Source organism: Nematostella vectensis, chromosome 2, assembly GCF_932526225.1.
Source record: "Nematostella vectensis chromosome 2, jaNemVect1.1, whole genome shotgun sequence".
Classification (NCBI taxonomy): Eukaryota; Metazoa; Cnidaria; class Anthozoa; order Actiniaria; family Edwardsiidae; genus Nematostella; species Nematostella vectensis.
Window position 1 is genome coordinate 11,366,399 of NC_064035.1, and position 22,034 is coordinate 11,388,432.

Sequence of the window (22,034 nt, forward strand, 5' to 3'; positions counted from 1 at the left end):
TACATTCTCTTTTGGTCATAAACGTTATTAGTGAACATTTCTCTACACGCGCGCATAAGCTTAGCAGTGCCTATTCTCGTCCTCTACGCCCCCTGTCAGAGATTTCATGGTTTCTAACTGCAAGGTGCAATGATAGAGACTATATTTTGAAGATAGACGCTTGGATGCGATCTTAAGCAGGGTCTGAGTATCAGCTTCAGGCTCTATAAGAAAAGATAACGATAAAGATAAGTTTGATTATTGCAAGCCATAAGGTACCCGCCTACGCAGCCGCTTCTAGTTTCGGGCTCCCTGTGCGCCAAACGGAACAGTCGAACTAATAAGAACACCTTTGGGAACCTTATAGGACTGTCCTCCTTAACGGGCCGTATATCGATATTTGGCGGGTAAAGATTGTAGTTCCAGAAAACAGTCATACTCCACTTGCTATCCAATAGAAAGAATTGAAAATCCCGGGTCAATGTCCGTTGGGGGATTTTTGGGAATCCATGGGGATCATTTTCTAGGTCCCGCACAGATCTCTTTTTGAATCGCGCAACATACATGATGCTTTTTTTATCCCTAAAGAGGAGTGCCCTTAGAGCGGGGTGTTACAGTTGGTTTTCTTCCTAGAGTTTACATGAATAGTTGATGACTATTCATAATAATATATGGCTGGGACAATTATATATATATATATATATATATATATATATATATATATATATATATATATATATATATATATATATATATATATATATATATATACATACAAAAAATTAGAAAATTTGGGATTCTTGTTGCATATAAACATAACAAAAAGAAACTCTACCTTTGCTTGTCCTTTTGATTAGCTGTCCCTGGCGGGCTAGAATACCATCTGTTCACTTATTCCCTGATTCTATTCTGTTGCCTTCTAACTTTGCATGATATCCATTACTTACCCACTACGAGATGGGCGGTGAGCAAGTTCCTTCCTGATGTCAGAGCCCATACGTGCACGTTATGAAAGCTGACCACGTGATGCAAGGTAGATAGATCCCGCTTCACCTCGGCTATCCTCACATCCCGAGGAACGCCTGCATGTTAAAGATGTTAAATTGGAAAGTTTGAGATGAGTTACCTTATTACACTTAATTTTCGCGTCACTTTAACTTCGCGATTTTAAAAGATTCGCTAAAATAAAGTGACGCAAAAATTAAGAGTCGCGAAAATTAGGATGCACGAAAATTAAGTGAGTATAAAGAAGCCTTTGGGGGACTATTGGTCTATTTAGTCATCTAATGTTTATATACTACGGTAAATCTAAATTTAGCCCATGCATCATTTTGTTACTAATTGTTTCAGTTTTGATGATTACAGCACATTTCAATTCCACTTGTTTTGCTTGATTTATTATCCCCAAATCGCGAAAATAAAATGATCTGATTTTTACGAAAATAGAAAAAAACTCGAAAATAAAGTGTCGCGAAATATCGCCATCTCAAAATCGCGAAATTCTGAATTAGTCTCGAAAATTAAGTGTGGTAATCAGGTAGATTGGGATGTTTATCTAAAGTTCACCTACCTGGAGCGTCTGAGCTCTTGAAAGATAAGTTATAAATAGTCAAGTTTCGAAATCGAAAATGACCGCTAGACAGATTAATTGAGGGCGTATTTTACAGTGTTAGCTTCGGCGTGAAGTTAACTATTCACAAATTCCGGCATTACTAAAAAGCGGAACCGGCGGAACCAGTATATTTCGCTTAGTTATAGGGGTAGGGATTTCATACTAGGATCACCATTTATTTCCTTTCTAATCTAAACAAGAAAAAAACATTCAGTTGTGAAATGCTAAGACAACATCACTAAGCGCAGATGTGCTACATTATTTCTCTTTTTAGTAATGCCGCACAAATTCCAACGAGAAACTACCGATCCTGAAAATCATACAATGATTGTTCTTGTAAATACTTCGTTTTCTTGAGAAAATTTATGATTAATTTTTTTTCACGTCGAGGCTGACACTGGGCTATTGAGATCTCGGGTTTTCTGCTCCAATGATCAGCTCTCCCAAACAAAAACAACTAGGTTTTTAAAACGCTACAAAAGCACCAGGTAACGTTGCTTCTTAAATAGGGATATAAAGATAGCTCTTATAAGGGTACTTCGAATACCTTATTTAGGAAATTTAGTAATTTTTATCCCTACCTTCAAATAAGATATTGAAGGAATCTCTTATGACGGCGTAGGTGGTAACGAGAACAATCACAGCGCCAACCAGGCTACAGATGGCGTCTGCTTTCTGCCACTCCGGCTGCAAGTGAAATTGGGATATTTTCTTGAGAATTCCCCTTTACATAATGGTCTAATAAAGCCGCATTGTCACCAGTTTACTTCCGGTCGAATACGTAACAATCTCTAATGATTTTTAACGGAAACTGCGGAAAATATTTCAAAATTTTAAAAGCAGTGTGTCTTTTGGAAGTTTCTTCGAGGATTTGACTGATAATTTAGAGCGGATGGCCCGTTTTATAGCGCGGATTCTAATAGATTGTTTTGTCTTTTGATGGTTGAGGTTTCCCTGGACCTCCGGAAGTAAACTGGTGACAATGCGGCTTTAACGGCCCCACTAGTGAAGTCATACAAAAGAGGCAATTGAGAATTGTACGCTAACTTATTTTGTTTCATAGGCAATAACAATCAACAAGAGTAAGTCGCCTTGTGACATCTGGCTGGCATATCCTTTAAAAAAGCCGTGCATACCGATACCCGCAAAGCTTTTGACAGCAAGAAAAAAAATGGGGGGGGGGGATAGGGGTATGTAAATCCGCCGATCCGCAACATTTTAGGGGCAAATCCGTGGATCCGCCTATTCACCCCCCCCCCCCCCCTCCAAAAAAAATATTTGTGCAACAAACTAGAGGCTTCGAGCAGACAAAAAAGCGCCCACCCATCCCATCTCTTTGATTGATGGATATCAAGAGAGCATAAGATATCTTATGCTCTCTTGTGGATATTATAATGTGCAGGAAATGGGGGTGGGTATAGAATGAATCATAGCCTGCGATACATCCGGGAATAATCCTCACATCAAAGGCGATTGGTACGCAGGCTAACAATCAAATACACAGAGCAGAACACGAAATCCGGGAACTATGAGGCCAAACGACTTATATGTTGAAAGGTATTTGGAGAAAATGAAATCACACCCAGTTCACGAACACATTTCACAAGCCCCCCCCCACCCCCCCCCCCCCCCCACAAGACTTGCTCCGTGTTTCGACATTTTTCGAAGTTTGGGTATTTGCACCACAGTGCAAGGGCGGTAGGAACAGTGTTTGTTATAGGCTGAATTCTGATAATAAACCACGATTATCTTATTTGGCTAAAATGTGCCTTGTTTGCGACGCGCTCTCCGTGTTTGATTAGAAAACCCGGTCAATTTACGTTGCGTAATCCGAGCTACTACCCCGTGGCGCGCGCGCAAACTGTCCCCGACGCGTTTGTCGAAACGTGCCCGAATTATAAAGAATAGTTTGCGTCGCAAACGAGGCATATTTTAACCAAATAAGAGGGAAATTCGTGGTTCAAGAATTTAGCCTACCAAACACTGTTCCTACCCTTCTTGCAAAGTGCGGGCAAAGGAAGCTAACTGGAGCGGGGCCTGGTATGAGAATGCTGAGGGTCCATGGCGGAAGATAACGAAGAATGGCGGGAAATTCCGCAACTTCAAACACTTCACACATGCAGATCAATCAATCAATCAAGTTTATTTCACCAAATAATAGTATAATGATAATAATGCAAAAAATAGTGATAATGAGTCTACTAAAAGCACAATGCTTATGAAGTGTAGACCCCTGTCGCAGACTAAGTAGCGTCTCTACTAAAATATATATAAATGTTCTTGATTTGACTAAGGAATCCTTATTATTAAATTTACATGTGGCTGATTTGATGAAATAAAGTAGAATCATATCTATAAATCAATAGCTGCTTTTTGAGAGAGGACATTGTCCTTTACAATCTTTTTGAACATATTTATTGATCTGCATTGTTTTGCTTGACAAGTGAGGTTTCTCCAGATTTTTGGACCCTTGTACGAAATTGAAAATTGGCCCCGTCTTGTTTTTCTAAGAGTTGTGCGATCAGGCGATAGTCGCATGAATTTCTCATGTTATAGCTGTGGATTGTATTATTTCTTTTAAAAAAGTTATCAAAAGTCCCCGGTAATTGATTATTGTCGAATTTATACATGAATAATGCAGTTTCAAGGGTGTTAATGTCATACACCGTAAGAAGCCTTTCTTGTTTGAATGAGGGCTCAGTGTGACTGAGGTAATGAGAATTTGTTATTATTCTAACGCACCTTTTTTGCAAAAGGAATATTCGTTTTAAACTTGTGTCATAATTACTTGCCCAGTTGATGTTTCCATAGTGTATGTACGGATGAACTAATGTAGAATATAAAGTTTTTAGGCTAAATTTAGGCAAATAAAAGCGAAGTTTATTCATTATTCCAACATTTTTAGTGATTTTAGTTCTGACATGGTTGATATGCGACTTCCAATTTAATTGACTATCAATGATGAGTCCTAAGAATTTAGTTTCATTTACCATCTGGATTGGTTCGTTGTTTATATCTATTTTGGTTGTGTTTCGTTTTCTTTTGCTGTTTCTGAATATAATATAGTTTGTTTTTTTAGTGTTAATTAATAATTTATTTGTCTTAAACCATTCTGTTAGTTTAAATAGCTCGGAGTTTTCATCAATGTCCTCAGCAGATTTCGATTTGAAAATTAAGTCTGTGTCATCAGCAAAAAGAGTAAACGAAAACAGTTCCGTGGCATTAGGGACATCATAAATGTATATTAGAAATAGAAAGGGCCCAAGAATGGAACTTGGGGAACACCACAGGTTATATCATATTCTTCTGACTTTGTATCTTTATAATTAACGAATTGTTTTCGGTTTGAAAGATAATTTTGGAACCAAAGCACTGGAATTCCTCTTATACCATAAAATTGGATATTGTGGTTTATGGTGTCAAATGCCTTTGACAAGTCTAAAAAAATGCCTATAGTATTGTAGCCTTTATCAAGAGATATCTTTTCTATAAAGTCACAAACTGCCATAACTGTTCAATGTTTGTCTCTAAATGCATACTGGTTATTATTTAGAATGTTATATTTGTTAATGAAGGAGATAAGTTGATTGTATATTGCTCTTTCATAATTTTTTTAGAAGCATGGAAGTATTGAAATTGGTCTATAGTTACTGAATAACTCTTTTTCTCCTGATTTAAATAACGGTATGACTTTGGCTATTTTGAGTTTATCTGGCACTATACCGGCCATAATAGATTGGTTGATTAAGGTACTGAGAGGATTTGATAGTATTGAAATTGCTGCTTTGATAACCCTTATATTAATCTCATCAAATCCACACTGTTTTTATTTTTTAGAGAAAGTGTTATTTCTTTTATTTCATCAGGCGTGGTAAGACGGAAGAGCAAATTATTGCTATAGTTACCCTTTAAGTATGATTTTATATCGATGTTCGTATTTTCAATATTTTTTTAGAGGTTTGGCCCTATATTTGTAAAATAATCAGTAAATTTATCAGCAATTTGAAATTTCTTGGTTGTTATTTTTAAATATATCTGGATAGTTCGATTTTTTAATGTTTTTTTTTTTTTCAATAGGGAATTTAGTATCTTCCATGTGTTTTTAGCATCCATTTTTGATTTTTCAAGACTATCAGTGAAGTGGTCTCGTTTCGCTATTCTAAGTAGGCTATTTAGTTTATTTCTGTACTGTTTGAATTTGTTAAAATTCGATTCTGAAGGTAATTCTAGTGATTTCTTGTACAATTTGTGTTTTTAGTGAATTGATTTTAGGAGACCATTTGTTATCCATGGTTTAGAGTTTATTTTCTTATTACGAAATTTCTTTAGAGGGAAACAAGTTTCATATATATATATATATATATATATATATATATATATATATATATATATATATATATATATATATATATATGATATTTTGTAAGAAACTATTGTATGAGTCATTTACATTTTCCTTGAATACTACATTATCCCAGTTTATTTGGTCTATTTCGCCTAGAACGTTATCTATGCATAAGTCATTCATAATTCTTTTGTAGGTATACATATTGCGTTTTTCCTTGTCTTGTTTTGTTTTACCAGTTTTTGTTATATGGAATATAGGAATGTGGTCAGATATGTCTGCACATAATAATCCACTGAATGAGTCTTGCATGTTTATATTGTTAGTAAAAATATTGTCAATAAGTGTTGCGCTATGAGTTGTTATTCTGGTAGGTTTGCTTATAGTAGGAATCATCAAAGAAGAGTACATAATATCAAGAAATTGCCTTGTTAATTCATGATATTCAATATTTATAAGGTTCAAATTAAAATTACCAAGAATATAGCATTTTTTGTTTTCAGTGTTTAGTGTTGTTGTTAAAGTTCCAGATGTATAATCCTATACCGACACCTTTTTTCTCGTATCTATTTTTATGAATAAATTCATAATTGGGGAACTTAAGTAGATTAGAAAGGTCAAGATCTGTAAGCCAAGTTTCAGTTATATCAATAACGCCAGAATCTAAATTAATTGAGAGGACATTAGGTCAATGGAGCTAAAGTTTTTTTTTCCAAACTCCTTGCATTTATGTGAAGTAATGAAAAGCAATTTGATGAATTTATTGCTTCCCTGTCTAATGTATGATTAAATTCTTTATCAAGTAAATATCTATCGTCCGGAGAGTATAAAAACTCATTATGATTGGAGTGGTTGAGTGTATCATTATATTTATCATAGAGAGTAGAGGGATTAACATGTAATTCGTCTACATGTTGACTTATTGAATCCATCCTAGTTCGCTCATAAAGAAATTCATTGTTATTTTGGTTTGAAAAGGGAATTGAATCTAGATGATCAGTGTTTTGTTCATTCCGATTTTCAGGGTCCAAAACTCTGGAGCAATTCACAGCTTGTTGATTATTATTGCAGCAAGAAATCGATTCGCTTTCATTACTAACATCATTTAAACAACTGTAACAATTTTGCCTGTCATCTATAGACAGAGCTACACAGATAGGTAACTTTGACCAAACAGAGATCATAGCTGTTCGTTTACTCTACTTTATGGTCTCATATTACTATTAATCTTTGCCAAACTAGAAAGTACTAGCATTCGACATCATTCTTCGAAATAAGTGTAATAACTTAAGTCGTATAATATTCGTAGCAACAGGAGATTTAAAAAAAGAGACAGTACCTATCCATTCATTCCATCTTCCATTTACTGTTACGTCCAATTGTAAATATGGACGGGTATTGAAAAGCTGCTCCTATTTCTTATGAGCTGGTCATTTCCTACCGGAATCATGTCTTACCAAGTGGTAGGTTAATTAAAATTATAAGAATAAGGAAGCAGACCATTCTTGTTTTTACTCCTCCCCTTCTGGAAAATTGTGTACCCACATATGAAGGCAAACTTATTATGTATTTTTCAGCTTATATCTTGCATATATTGACATGCTTTGGTTCCCCCTTTAAGCACCTTCTAATATCACCCCAAATTCTATTTATTTATCGATTTATCTCATTTTAGGACTTTATTAAAAGATTCGGATAGACATTTGTGTTTCTGTAACCCTATTTGTGGGTCTCCCTTCAATGAGGAGAAACTTCTGATGATTATACCAGCAAGGATGTCCAGAGATCCTCTCTAGAAGAGCACAAGATGCAAGGGAAAAGTGGAGAAGACTGTTTTCCTTGCATTTAATAGGATTTTTTGTAGTACTCGTTATCCCAAGAACCTTAAAATCGAATTTTTATCAATTTAAACATATTTATATTTCAAAATTTTGAGCTGCATAGGCAAATTAAAACATAAGCACATTAACGCAAGGGTAACCTCCAAAAACCAGAGCCTTTCACTTGTCTCTCCGTAAAATGAGTGCATGTAAGAGACATGCTGCATATGAAACAAGAAGATGCAATCGATCATACATCCCCCCTCCTCATTAAAATGCAAATAGCAAGGAACACAAATAACACAAAGGCTTTTAATGCTGTCAGTTAAAACTCACAAAGGAAAAATATGAGGGAGGGATGGCGGGAGAGTCCTTATATTCCTGGATGTGTGAACGCCTTCCTGGGATGTGATATAAGTAAAAAAGCGAGTTCACTAAGTAATCATGTGACGTTTTGATTGGTAATCTTATGTCAAAATAATATCAGAAATGGCTCTGGCCGTCACACCCGAAGGGACAAAAAATCTTTCAATGAAAAACCCTGACATTTATGGCTAATTCTCATAATTTCTTATTAGTGCAAGTCACCAATTAGTGTTTTGTACCTTGATTTTGATGATAAGTCCTGCAAGCAGAACGCCAAATGCATATATGATGTCCCCTATCGTGTGAAGAAACGCAGCGCGTATGTTGATGTTACCCTCACAATTGTCATTCTTCTCATAGCTGCCATGACTGTGGTGATGACGCCCAACCCCACTCAACATAAAGGCAAGGCTAAAAGCATAAGGCTTCATGTGATTGAGTTATCAATTGTTATGCAGGAAGTTCACATAACAGAGCAAGACTATTTGATTACGTGAGAGAGCGAGAAAGGAAGGTATAAAAGGGTTATCATGATAGGTCAATATAAGATAGTCATGTGACAAGCAATGACAGGTTCAAATGGCAGGAAATCTGTCAGATAATGGTCCAAAGCAAACTGTTGATGGACATCACAAAGCAAGAGAGGTATGGACTATATTAAACAAATTTGTCAACTAACAATAAATAGAGTTCTAATGTTCTACACAAGACATAATGGTCACCTGGTCAGACAGTGATAAGTTAACTCACACAATATTTGCAGCGCAGGTGAAGCCAGCAGTTATCATCATGACATCAGCGTTCACGTGATCTGAGTGGCCCATGGCTGTCCCAGCAAGCAGTCTGAGGACAGCCTCGTACACCAGTACACCGGTCAGCAGCCAAAGCATAAGGATGACAAGGCATGCCCCCAGGATCTCTAGGTAAGTAGCCAAGAGTCAGAAAGTCATTTCTTCACAGACACCCGGCTATTTCAGACACCTCGTTATTATGGACAACTAGGTATTGATGACAAAAAAGCATTCCAAGATCTCTAGATATATAAGAAGTTATAATAGAAACTTAGGCACCTCCCTGTTGAAGAAAATTGACTAAAAGTAGCTCCTCTCTATAACAACACCCACTTAAAAGTGGTGCATTATTATAACACCATTATTACTGGTATCTAGTTAATTTGGACTTAATTGTTTGCTTTTTAACCCTGCTAAAAATATTTGATGTATTTCTAGAGTCACAGTAGCATTAAAGCAGTCAATTTTCAATGTCTTGAGGTACGATTTGAAAGCGGGTGGTAGTCATATCCTCTAGCCCAACCCTCCTCCTCGGCGCTAATGGAACTGCCAATAGGGGCTTGGGCCAAGCTTACCTGCACGAAAGTACCCGTATGTCTTCTGACTATTAGGTTTCCAGCCTGCGATCCATGCGGCCAGCAGACTTGCTAGTAAGCTGTTGAGGTCAAAGAGCTGGTGTAGGGCATCGTTCATAACAGCAAGGCTATTAGCGATTACCCCTCCTGTTGATAAAAAGATAAGGCTATGTGAGTTCAAAAACAAGATAATAATGATGATGATGATGATAATGATAATAATGATGATAATGATGATAATCATGATAACAATGATGACAATGATTACAATAATGATAATGATGATAATGATGAATTTATTTAAACCTTTTACAAGTTACGACTGATTCAAAGGCTGATTATATAAATAAATATTGAACGCGCAGATAATAGTGACTTAACAAATAGGCTTTTTCTTTACAGTTACAAAATTAGAGAATCGGTCAATATTATCGGAGAGGACAAATGTCAAGTGAAAAGGAGATTGGGAACTAGGATTGTCTACCAGTTCCGCTTTAATCTTCACTTCTCGTCAAAATGATCACGCCTTAAACTTCTGGCTAGCACTCTGTGTAGTATTGAACATTGCTAGTGATAACATAGTTTCTTGCATTAATTGTCCCAGAGTAAGTGATTTGAGATCAATAACAGCATCAATAGTAGCATGCTGTCGACACAAAATAGACACTTCATTTTCAACATACTTCATTTTTACTTCACTTCATTTTCAACATACTTCATTTTTACTTCACTTCATTCTCAACATACACTCTTTTTTATAAGAACGACCAGCCTGAGATTTTTCCAATTTTTAAGAACATGCTAAGAACATGCCGAGGATCAGATAGTGACAAAATATCTTTTGTGTGATTATCTTCCTAATTATTCATTGGATATTATATTTTTATATACACTTAAATTTAAGAACATCGATTATAACGGCCTTAAAATGTTCAAAAAACACGGCCCAGCCTCATCGAAAATAAGACGTTCTTATAAAAAAGAGAGTGTGTCGTTCATCGGTCCGACTATTACTCACAATCAAAACAAAGCCCTTCCAAAAAAGTTTCGTTGATCGAGTATATCAATTGTTTTTCTTTCAAAGGATGGTAAAGGACGAATGAAGTCTATCCCTGAAGACCTGGGGGCGGTTCCTGAGAGCAGGTAAGTGCTAACCCAGGGATAAATCTCGACATTTGAATGGATTAAAGGGGCATTCATCCCTGGGTTAGCGTTAACTTGCTTTCTAGGAACCCGGCCCTGGACTTTTTGCTTTAACAGGGATGACGTTTTATTGAAATTTTTGTTGTGGCCGCATTTTCTTGATAACCAAATCCAATACCGAACAGGAAGTATATTCCGAGCTATTACTAGACAACAACAACAACAACAACAACAACAACAACAACAACAACAACAACAACAACAACAACAACAACAACAGCAACAGCAGCCACAACAACAACAACAACAACAACAACAACAACAACAAAGACACAAAGAATAACTAAAAACTTGTTCGAATTTTGGTCGAGCTGAACGAGTTAGCGAACAGTGTTGAAGGTGTGAGTGTGTTTTTAAGATTCACACGACGTGTGCACTGCTTCCTTTAAGGGTTTTCTTTTAAGAAAGAAATAATTATAAAAAGAGGCGAAAGAGATATAAATTTTAGAGGCTAATATGTACAGAAGAATGAAGTGAATATCTTGAAGGTGCTACGTGTTAATTGTGTCCAAGTCATATCAAAGTCAGGCCAACGAGCCGTGAGAATGACACTCGTTCTTAGCAGCTGTGTACTGATCCCACACTCGCCTGGCAGCATAAATTGAACCCAATACACTTATCGTAATGGCTGTTAAAGCCAAAATACTCTAAAAAATAACAAAACTTCAGAAACCTTTTAAAATATAATGTTTCAGCTTCTAGATTTCATCGAGCAATTTTTTTGTATTATTTCCGTGTTATTGTCACCATTGTCCTTTTGCTACACGTTAGTAGCGTACATTTTCGCTGTACGTTCGTTGTTTTTTTAATGCTAACTTTTTATGTCTTCCCTTGGCATTATGGTATTTCTTTGTCTATGAAAAGGTATTTAAACTTCAAGTATAGGCTGCCGGGTGTGATGAGATGAGATTTATTTCGTGAGATTAATTTCGCGAGATTTATTTCGTGAGATTTATTTCGTGAGATTTATTTCGCGCGATAACAGAAAGACACTGCAGAGTCAGCTGGCCCATTGAAAATGTTTACTCAAGAGGACAAAAAAGTCCCCAAGAGTATTCTCGCATCCATTATTTTGCATAGTCACTACAAAATGTGCGGCATTAAGAAATTTGTATTTTGTCTAGATAGACTTTCTCTTGTAAATTAAAAACAAAATGAGTAAGAACGAGATTATTCTAGAAATAAAACATTTACATACTAGCCAAGAAAAAGTTTGATAATTCAGACGTGAAAATAAGATAATAGAATGTGTTACAGATATATGTTCTTTGGGAAAATAATATCACGTTAGACATGCCGTTTTAAATCAAATCTTGTCCAGAAATGAAACCAATTAGGAATGAACTAGAAGCTTACCGGTTACTTCGCAAGCAATGAAGACAACACAAAATAGCGTAGCAATAATGAGTCTCCTCTTTCCATCCTGTGGGTCATTAGCGGGCTCGCAGACAAACGTACATGGCTCCTCCATGTCGGATGCTACTCGGGTGTACTCCTTCGCCTGGGCCTTCTTCTTCATCGTAGATTGGTCCTCGAGTTCACCAATTAGAGGCAAATGCATTGAGAAAGCACGAACTTTGACGAAGTGAATAGAGCTGGTACACGCACCTAAATAACCTCGATACAGCCAACCAATCATTTAAGACTTTCCTATCGTCTGTTTAAACAGATGGACAAGCAGCTACGGATTGTAACAAGTTTAAAGTAATTTTCACTTTGAATACTTTTCTTTGCGTGGTCGTCTAAGAAGGGCAGGATATTACTTTATAAAAGGCCCATTTGTGTTTTGAATTGATAATAGGGTATTAAGTTATGAGAGTCTTTTTGTTGTTTATTTTCAGCAATTAGCGCTACCGATGTTGAAAATCAAAGTCCCAAAGAAGTCTCGTGCTGTTTGTTTAGAAAGCAAATGCTACGGCGTGAGAGTTTTTCTACTTTTTTGATCGATATATTTTTTCTCGATTTTCATTCACAATCCATCAAATCCAAAAGCACTCATTCTTCCCATCCTAACTTTGCAAGGAAAGAAAATTTAAAAAGAAGTATTTTTGGCCTTGATGTTTAATGTTCATTTCGTATAATGTAGTAGTCGCAATTATTATTTTTTTCCTCACTCGAATACTTGATGTTTTCGTTCGAACCCTGAAACTGTCCGATTTATAAGTGTTTAGACCTATTTGTGTTACGACCTCCCTTGTGCGGCGTTGTACTTTATTTTCTCTCTCTCTCTCTCTCTCTCTCTCTCTCTCTCTCTCTCTCTCTCTCTCTCTCTCTCTCTCTCTCTCTCTCTCTCTCTCTCTCTCTCTCTCTCTCTCTCTCTCTCTCTCTCTCTCTCTCTCTCTCTCTCTCTCTCTCTCTCTCTCTCTCTCTCTCTCTCTCTCTCTCTCTCTCTCTCTCTCTCTCTGCATAATTACTCTTCTTATGATAGAGCGCAAATAGAACACGCGTAGACTCTGTTTGATAGAAAGGCAAGACTCGTGTCGCAATATAAAATGATGCGGTATAAAAGCGGTGTTTTGTATTTGATTTTAATCAAACTGTGACCGTGAAATCAAATAATTAACGAAAGCATTTTGATTCTCTTGCCTGTAAATAAAAATCTTTATTCCTGAAAATTGTGACCATTTTGTCATACAAAAATACTACAAAGATTCTCTACGGGGAGTTGGAAAACATGGAAATAATTGGATCAAGACTGCTGGGACTCGTTATCTGTCTCAGCTAGCGATGACTGAATTTGTAAAGTGTATGATCCTGATCCGGTTGCCGTAGTTACCATTCGAATGTCCCTTCCTCCCTCATCACCATTATCCTTGTTGATGACGTCATCAACTTCATACTCGCTTGCGGATGACTCCACGACGGTCCTCAGTTTGTCGCGTTTAATGTAATAAATAAGTTCATCCTCTTCGCGGTAAAAATCATTCATGTCCACACTACCGAAAATCATTGCTCGGCCAGTCGACTTGGACTCTAACTTGGATACCTTCTTGGATTTTCCTTGTCGACCTTTCACCACATTGTCCCCAAGACCTGGGAAATAGGAGAATTTCCTACGGGACGTCTTATTGTACAGCCCTTTGGTGTCGGCCGGAAGCCCCCTGCCACGGACTAGTGCCAATGCGCGCTCGTACGCCGTCCTGTGCGGATCCATGCACTTATGGTCTGCATACGGACCTGACGGCCTCTCCTTCTTGGGCTTGATTTTGAGTTTAGCTGCCTTCTCTCTCAGTTCGGACGTCTTTAAGAGTCGCGGGAGTCGTTTGTAATAATCTCGAGCCTTGTTTTTGAGGCTTGTACCGGGGTGTTTGCAGTACTTGTTGTTGTGGGAACCTCCCATTTGCGAAAGCTCGTCTCCTTCTTCGCTTCCATAATAATAATAATCATAATCTCCATCTTGTGATGACCTGTCCGTGAGATCTCTGGACCACTGGGGGTCCATTCCAGAGTGGTCACCGTCATAGTCTAGCTTTACGCTTCTTCTCCTTGGCTTTCGAGCTCTAGAGCGACCCTCGTCAGTCGAGACCTCATTCTGCACTGAAAGAGAGGAGAGCAGTCCTTGAAGGTTTTCGTCGTCAACTTGAACTCCGTCAGGCAGGTCACTAGGTACTCTACCTTTGCCACTAACACTCAAACCTACGTCTATATCACCCAGTTCGAGAGTACTATCTGTCTTTTTTAGGTTGGATTTTCTCGCTTCCTCGTTCTCACTACTATGGGAAGTCTGTCCAGACTCTCCGCTGCTCTGCTCACTGGTCTCATCGCTAAACTTGACCTGCTGCTTGTGGAAGCTGGAATCTGGATGAGAGCCTCCCTTACCACCATCACCAGGGTCAGGCGTAAGAAGCACCCTTCCCTCTTCGCTTTCAAATCTCTTCCTGTCAACCTCACTGAACGTATAAATATTATCATTGAATTGGGTATCGAATTGCATTCCTTTTAAGTGCTTTGAAGTCTTTTGGACGAGTTTCTGGAAATCGTAAAGGTGACTCGTGTCCACCAGTTTGTCGACGAAGTCGAAGTTCAGTGGACTCGCCAGCATTCCTCTTTTTTCTTCTTCTTCTTGCTCGCGAAGCTTCATCAAGAGGCGATCATTGTAAAGGCGCTCACTCATCAGGTAGTAACTCTCTCGACGCCGAGGCGCCCACCGGACCTGTGGCATACAAACATTATAAAACTTTGGTCTGGAAAAAGAAATAAAGGACAGTGGAAAAATAAACAACAGTGTAGAAGATATACGTTTTAACGCTATGCAAGGCTAGACTGTTTGTTGTGTATTTGGCGGATCCCTTAACTTTCATTCGGCTAGAGCAAAGTTTTATACACACGAAGAAAGTCGTTGAGCTTGTGGTAACCTGGTAATGTCTCTCTCTATTTTCCAGCATAGTGACAGGAGTGTTAAAGCCATTCAGTCATGCACTAGTGACTTTTTCATAATACATACACAACACCGACACAAATAAAGTTCAATGTTTACCTGACCGAAGAATTTCCAATTCAGAGCGAAAGTTGCAAGTTTTTGGAGAACTAGAGAAAAAATATAGGGAATGCGAATGTACGCATACTTCACGCCACATTTAATTCTGCACGAATTCTGGTTGTTTTGCAGAAGTGTGTTTAATCATTGTGCGTATATACACTTCAAAGTAATCTTCACTTGATGATTTTAAACAACTAGTCCCTGGGGTTCTTTCTGGGCTCCCTGGGCTCGTATCAACCGTGAGGAAGCGTGGGATCTGGAACGAGCTTACTCACGGAGAAAAAAACAAATCTGTACGTCACATCTGCTGCCCACCACAAGCAGCTTACCAATAGTGGAACTTGATGTGCTCCTTCCTTACGAGCTCCGAAGAGAAGCGCTGCGCATCTTCTTTGGTGGTGCCGCAGCTCATTTAGATCGTACCGCGGGCTCGTTTTAGCTGCTTTCAAGGCGGACACTCTCTTAGCCTCCGCCAGGCGTTTTTGCTCCCTCATAATCTGCTCTAAATGTTCGCGCTGGTTTTCTATGTCCTCCACAAGTTTCTATAAAGAAATGTATATTTTAAAGTCGTTACAAAAACTGTAACGCGATCGTAGCAGGCATTCCATTATTTGGAGTCCAATTCTAGTAATTTGTTTATTCATATCCTTATCTAATGTTCTTGATGATCTTGGTGTACAAATCCGTTGGTTAAGCTAGCTTGGTGTTTTGTCAAACACCCGAAATAGGTGAAAGGCTCTATCAGCCGCAATTTTGTCGTCCTATCCGATATAGAAAAATAATCTTTCAGCATCGGTACTATCTCCAATTTATTTATTTCACGAGTGATTTTGGAATTTTATTTGCAATAAAAAGAAATGTTTATTTGCAATATAAAGAAATGCTATGTAAAGAAAAACAAAACATATTGAAGGTGCTAACTGGGTCCAGTTAACACACCGCATACCTTTCGATAGTGGTCGCCATACGTCATCTGTGAGTACTTGGCATCGTAAGAAGAGGTCACATGACCAAACACATGATAGCCAGCGGAAAAATGTCTGCCCTGTTATTAAGAGAAATTTGATTATTCACTGTCATCAAAATAAATGACTTACAAAAGAGGAGATAAGCTGGCATATCCCCTTGAGTTGGACTATGCATAGACGAAAAATGAAATTAGTTCATAAAGCATAGCCAAGAATGATTGGACAATGTTTATAGGAAAACTCCGAAGCCAAAAGATTAAAACTTTAATTATGAATTTAGAAAGAGATGAAGTTCTTTTGTGTCGCAAAAGTGACCCTTAAATTGTTTTTTACCACCCCTCAAATGAACATCTGTGCCAATCTTGGTGATTTTACCCATAAAAGTGCCGTGGAAAATAACTAAGCCACATTACTAACTGCTTTAGCGTACGTACATTTACAAACGCGATCCAATCTATGTATTGGAAAATCTGATTTTTGAATATATTGTAAGCAGATGTAACGGGCCGTTCCCGTGATACGGGATAAAGCCGTTACTGTTTCTTCCAAGGAACACCGAATCACCACGCAAAATTCGTAATCAATTGGGAACACTGCTTGATACTTCTTCGGATAATTCTTGTTCAGCAAAATTCTTCATACTTAATACTACGCGAAACATTCTTCACCTACACGACCGCTTTTGGGGATTATGCGATTTCGCGTGAGTGAGATTGAATTCAGAAAAATAAGGTTAACATGAAAATACCTATGTTATAGAATCCGATAGTTTATTTATATTCCGTTTATTTAGCAATATTTATTGGGATTGTTTTGCAAGGAGGAGTTGTTTTTGCATCTACTGAGAAGTCCTTTGAGCTGCGTGTATTATTCTGACGGTAGAACTTTTTGATATTGTATATTCATAGCGGTCTAACATGTTTAACATCTGCTTTATCCGAATAAGATGCCCAAAAGCCTCAAAGATCAGCCGATGAACCTCCTTTTTATATAACGTAAAATTTCCAAACTAAGCCTTTGCCGTTCTAAACTTTTCAGCAGTTTTAGGCTGGAAACGTTAAAACAACGTTTTTAAAGTTTCCTAACAAACACAACTCTTGTATAAAGGTTACAGGTTATAATATTCTGCAGACCAAACGCACAAGAGGTTATTTTAGATTTTTTTTCTTTTTATTTCATGCGTTTTGTGTGCGTATTTTGTAGCTCTCTATATACCAATCTGAGCCAAACAGGAATACCTCTTTTGGCACTTGTGTTGCTATGAAAAGATCTCAAAGTTATTTCAAGGAGAATAGGTAATAACTGAACCATGTGTTGCTAGGCGGTGAGCAGAGTGTTATTCAAAGTCGAATCCAATGAAAGAAAGGTTTGTTAGTCTTTGCATTTTGTTAGAGCTGTGGGGTCTTGATGTCTGTGTGGTTGTCACGTTGTACCGTACGCTAATTAGAATCGAACGATCGATTGGATAAAGTTGATTTTGTTATTCTAGTACAAATAATGAATAAGAATTATTCATTATAACTATATCATTCCCTTCACGAGATAGCTCTCAATGTGGTGTTATTTTACACAAGACAGACCATTAAACCTGTTGTTAAGCCATCAAACAGTACACAAACCTTGCAAGGTTAAGATTGCGCATGTCTCAAACTTACCGGCTGTCTCTCAGGCACGGGCAAGAGGTCCCGAAGACCTAGCCTTTTCTCTTTCCACATTTCAGAAAATTTTTTTAGCAATTTTACCCTGTTTCGATCCGCAGCATTTTTGTGGCTGTATCGATAACTCGTTGATGGGCTAATTTCCAATGCTTTTGTACGCGTGACTTAAATTATAGTTTAAACTAACTTTGTGCCCCATGAGAATTCAGCTTAACTTTCATTGGTTTTTATTAACTAATAGGGGGCTTATTAAGGCATACGCTTTTGTCAAGAGTTGTCATCATAACGTCTTTTCCAATTATCTAGACGCTCGTCCACGGTTTTTCCCATTTTCTAAAGATATTGTTACAAGTTCGAAGGCATGTGCATTTGGTCGTTGGTTCATCAAGTCTTTCTTTCTAGAAGGTGCTTATTTTAGTAATTAACATGGTCGTCCGCCTAGATCGCCCTGAACAATCTTTTGTTTTGAACAATGATCCTAAACGTATAACTGCACAACTCAGGGGAGTCTCTGAAGGGGTCTGAAGTTATTTTTGTATTTTGATAGACTCAAGTTTTGATAGACTCAAGTCAAGTCAGGTGTAAAACAACTGTTTAGTGTGCTTGTTATTTCCAACAACGCAGCATGTAACTGGTTTTTAATTACCTAAACCACAGAGGAGTACTGGCGGACTTGAACTGTTGACTTGATTGCATTCCAACGACCCGTTCTTATTAATTTATGTGGAAATGTGACCGTAGAATGACAATGTGTATGAGCAAAATAGCTCGCAAATTGAAAAAAATATTTACCTAAGAAGGTACGAAAGTTTGAAAAATATTTTTTTTGAAGTGTCAAGTGTTTTGTCCGTTTTCGTGGATATGATCGTTTTCTTTACATTCCGCCATCCATTATAATTTTCATAGTCTTGGAGACCCAACACATGAGAAGTAATTTCAATGTTTTCTGGATGTTTATAATAGATTTGCATTCATATTACAATTTCTTATAATCGCCATAATTTTTTTTATTAAACTTTGAGATGTTTTGATATACAAACAACCCGAACGCTTCCTCGCTAAATCCGATTATTGCAAGGTCCATTTAGAGAAACGAATATCTTGTGGCACTCCCCATCCGAATGTTTTGTATTATTGCGCTAATCATAAGAAAAGTTTCGGTTCAGACAACTTTATGAAATGATGTATCCGGATATCTAAGATGGCTTTTGGGGAAGTTAACGTCAAGGTAACAATATTAGAGAGAGAGAAAAACTTTTACATCTTTCACTGTGGGAACGTCCATTAAAATAATCATTTTCGCGTGTTATTTGTCCATGATAAGAATTTCAAAGTAATGTAAATCATGGTTATGGAACATCGCTTTTCATAAAAACCGTGTAGGCTTTTTTTTCAATCGTTGAACAACAGGGCTGAAAGAAATGGATTGAAAATACGTTGTTCCATGTTGATCCCCGCCTCACCTAGCGTGCTAGTCAGACTTCTCAGTTAAAAGTTCTGTGAAACATTCAACAAAAATTTGGTTTAACTTCCTGTCTTTTGCGAAAAAGAAATGCTTTCGTTTCCCTTGGATTGTAGGTATGGGATACTATAGTTGTCACTTAAGCAATATTTCCATTTTTTGTATTTATATTCTAGGATATGCTTGTTGTAGCTAAAGCAACGTTTTCTATTATCTTATCATTTTGTATTTATATTCTGACAGAAATAAAATAGACTCGAAACTTCGGGTATGCTGGTTCTCGGTAATACAATGTTTATTACTCTGACGCATTTGGTATTCTCATTCTAGGGTATGTTGTTTCTCGCTTGCGCGGTAGTGATGGTCTCAAAACGTGCTTCTGCTGTTGAGGTTCCGGACTCTAGCGTGTCCATAGGTAAGGCGAATATTGCAAAGGTCTTCCCGTTGGGTAAGGGGATAAAGAGCTTCAACTTCAGTTGGGGGGGGGGGGGGGGGGGGGGGGGGGGGGCTCAATAGTTGTCCCGACAGGTGTTGACCGGCGACAGGTGATGGTTGCCTTCTAGATCTTTCTTCTCTATTTCGGCCCACTAACCGAATCATAATAAAACACGGCATTCACGATGGTAATAACTAGAGAACACCTGTCTTTCTGAGGTTCTGGTCGTTTAGAAACCTGTTTGTTCGAGTTGTTGGGGTTGGCTAAAAACAAAATAATATTTGTTGCTCTTATTTATAAATATAAATCAATAAATAAACTATCCTTACCAATAAATGCAGAATATTTAGGGAAGATCATCTGAGTTACAAGTTTCAGCCCGTAGGCTGGATCCCGTTGTGGGAGGGGTGTACGGGAGGGTGGATCCACATAAAAGTCAAATAAAAGAAAAGACAAAAAATCGCGAAGGATATTCTTAAGTCTTAGTTTAAGATGTCAAGAACCTTTTTGAAGGTTTTTTTCCCATCAACTTCATCTAAAAGAAACCAACAACAAAATAGACGACGTGTGTGAGGGGAAGGGGGGGAGGTATAGACTTTATTTTCGATACGCATCATACTAATTTTGCGAATCACGCATTAAAAAGAGGATGTGTTCGCAGGCCATGGTAGAGGTCTTGCATAGCAATTGTGTATCAACTGCGCAGTATTAAAAAAAAACCCTCAGAGAGGGGGCATCATTTCCCATTTTTGTCGTAGGAGATTTTCACTGGCCTTTGAACAACATAACCAACGCCAAGCTAAATGAAACCGCCCTTAACAAGATTGCGGTGGCATATGGCAATGTCGAGGACGAGGACGGGTATGTGACGCTATCTGACAGTAAAGCACATATCTACGTAGAGCAAGACTTCGCCGCACAGTGTATCACGAATCCAAACTTCTGTCCACATGGATTGACCGTGGCATTTTGGGTTCGATTTCCAGGTAAATATTCTATTTGCATATAACCAGATAAAACCGCATGGTGAATTTTGTTTCGATAAATGATTAACCACATGTTTAAAGTTATTTTTTTCAACATATATTTTTAATATTGTCCTTAATATATTTCTTCATTACCAACACACTGCCAGGAATGTATTAGGAAGATACTTTATCCATCAGATGGGAGATCTAATAACACACACAGCACAACATTTACAGTGCTCTGATATTCAGCACGCGCGTTAATATTTTTTTCCGACTATTTGGCGATCTACTTTTGTTGGCGCTAAAGCTTAGTGATGGCGTTCAACTTTCCTCCATCTTTCTTGTATCACACACCAACAAAGTTTTCCCGAATTCTCACCAGATGCATTGCCATCGGCTGACTCAGTCAACTACATCATTACGTCTGGTGCTGAGGTGTACAACTCGACTGGTTTCGTGCTCTACCGGTCTAATGACCTGTACGTGGTCACAATACGTGGATCCGATCTGCTTTGGAACGTGTCTGCCACATTCTCTACAAGCGCATGGTCTCAGGTGGCATTCACTTGGAAAATTTCGAGTGGTGTCAAACTCTACAAGGATGGCACACTTCAAGCGTCTTCAAACAATAAGATAGTAAGTTTCATATCGCCGGAAAGGGATCCTGTTGCTTTGGACATTGAATCCAGGGTCCAGGCCCAAAGCTTTGTAGAAAATACAGTCTATTTGTTGCTGCTTATAGCATGTGATTGGTGTCCAGAGCCAAGATTCTTAGGGCGCGTTTTTTCCTATCATTCTGGAATGGGAATGGTTGGAAGAGAATGTTCAGAACGGCATTCGAGTCATTTACCCCCCTTTGGGCACCTAGCTTAAAGGGATTAATTGCTCAAGCCAGCATATTGTATTTCAGTTATCTCTAGTCTTGATTGCTAGCACACGTTCACAGCTTCACTCTATAATTCTTTGTTCTTTTCAACGTTTATATATCAAGCTCATATTTTTCCCGCCCTCCCACCCTGGGCTTTGTGTGAAGGGTGGCAGAGAGGTTTATTATTATTATTTTAGTTTTTCATTTATCAGTTTGTAGTGATTTTATAATAAACTTCTCTTATGCCAAACACAAAACAGTGTCAGTGGTTTATGTTGGGTTGAGGAATTCTGCTACAAGTAGCAGAATGGGTGGAATGGCCTTCATTGCATTCCGGAATGGGAACGCGAGATAACGAACGCGCGCTTTTTCTATTCTAATCATTCTCATTCCGGAATCACGAGTAAAAAAACGCGCCCTTAGTTTCATGCAGTGTACAGTCGATTGTTGCTCTAAGCTTTAAAGAGTATGTAGAGGCGACCCTAAAACGAGCTCCTAAG

General features: G+C 37.9%; 3 protein-coding genes across 3 annotated transcripts in view; 1 reads left to right on the top strand and 2 right to left on the bottom strand.

Annotated features, from left to right (window-relative positions):
• Positions 1-14: 14 nt before the first annotated feature.
• LOC5521119 (metal tolerance protein 1) lies at positions 15-12,698 on the bottom strand. The gene is made up of 7 exons (XM_001640870.3): positions 12,048-12,698; positions 9,489-9,635; positions 8,873-9,041; positions 8,362-8,533; positions 2,173-2,278; positions 927-1,061; positions 15-203 (listed from the first exon to the last, which is right to left on the bottom strand). Exons 1-7 carry the CDS (start codon positions 12,328-12,330, stop codon positions 61-63), a joined length of 1,155 nt encoding a protein of 384 aa, XP_001640920.3. The 5' UTR covers positions 12,331-12,698; the 3' UTR covers positions 15-60.
• Positions 12,699-13,273: 575 nt separating this feature from the next.
• LOC5521116 lies at positions 13,274-16,236 on the bottom strand. The gene is made up of 3 exons (XM_001640869.3): positions 16,118-16,236; positions 15,501-15,713; positions 13,274-14,844 (listed from the first exon to the last, which is right to left on the bottom strand). Exons 1-3 carry the CDS (start codon positions 16,142-16,144, stop codon positions 13,381-13,383), a joined length of 1,704 nt encoding a protein of 567 aa, XP_001640919.2. The 5' UTR covers positions 16,145-16,236; the 3' UTR covers positions 13,274-13,380.
• Positions 16,237-18,998: 2,762 nt separating this feature from the next.
• LOC116604334 overlaps positions 18,999-22,034 on the top strand; it is a 38,415-nt gene continuing 35,379 nt past the window's right edge. The window contains exons 1-4 of the mRNA XM_048721111.1: positions 18,999-19,025; positions 19,590-19,674; positions 20,454-20,681; positions 21,049-21,302. Coding sequence (XP_048577068.1) covers positions 18,999-19,025; positions 19,590-19,674; positions 20,454-20,681; positions 21,049-21,302 — 594 coding nt within the window. The remainder of the gene's footprint in view (positions 19,026-19,589; positions 19,675-20,453; positions 20,682-21,048; positions 21,303-22,034) is intronic.

What these genes read in the sequence shown, in the direction of transcription:
- LOC5521119 (XM_001640870.3), bottom strand. Translation starts at nt 12,330, where the DNA reads ATGATTGGTTGGCTGTATCGAGGTTATTTAGGTGCGTGTACCAGCTCT. An exon ending in CATTGCTTGCGAAGTAACCG is followed by an intron (nt 9,636 to 12,047) that starts GTAAGCTTCTAG and finishes TTTTATCAACAG; the next exon opens with GAGGGGTAATCGCTAATAGC. An exon ending in ACCTGCGCTGCAAATATTGT is followed by an intron (nt 8,534 to 8,872) that starts GTGAGTTAACTT and finishes TTATGCTTTTAG; the next exon opens with CCTTGCCTTTATGTTGAGTG.
- LOC5521116 (XM_001640869.3), bottom strand. Translation starts at nt 16,144, where the DNA reads ATGACGTATGGCGACCACTATCGAAAG. An exon ending in ATGGCGACCACTATCGAAAG is followed by an intron (nt 15,714 to 16,117) that starts GTATGCGGTGTG and finishes ATTTCTTTATAG; the next exon opens with AAACTTGTGGAGGACATAGA. An exon ending in CACATCAAGTTCCACTATTG is followed by an intron (nt 14,845 to 15,500) that starts GTAAGCTGCTTG and finishes TGTATGCCACAG; the next exon opens with GTCCGGTGGGCGCCTCGGCG.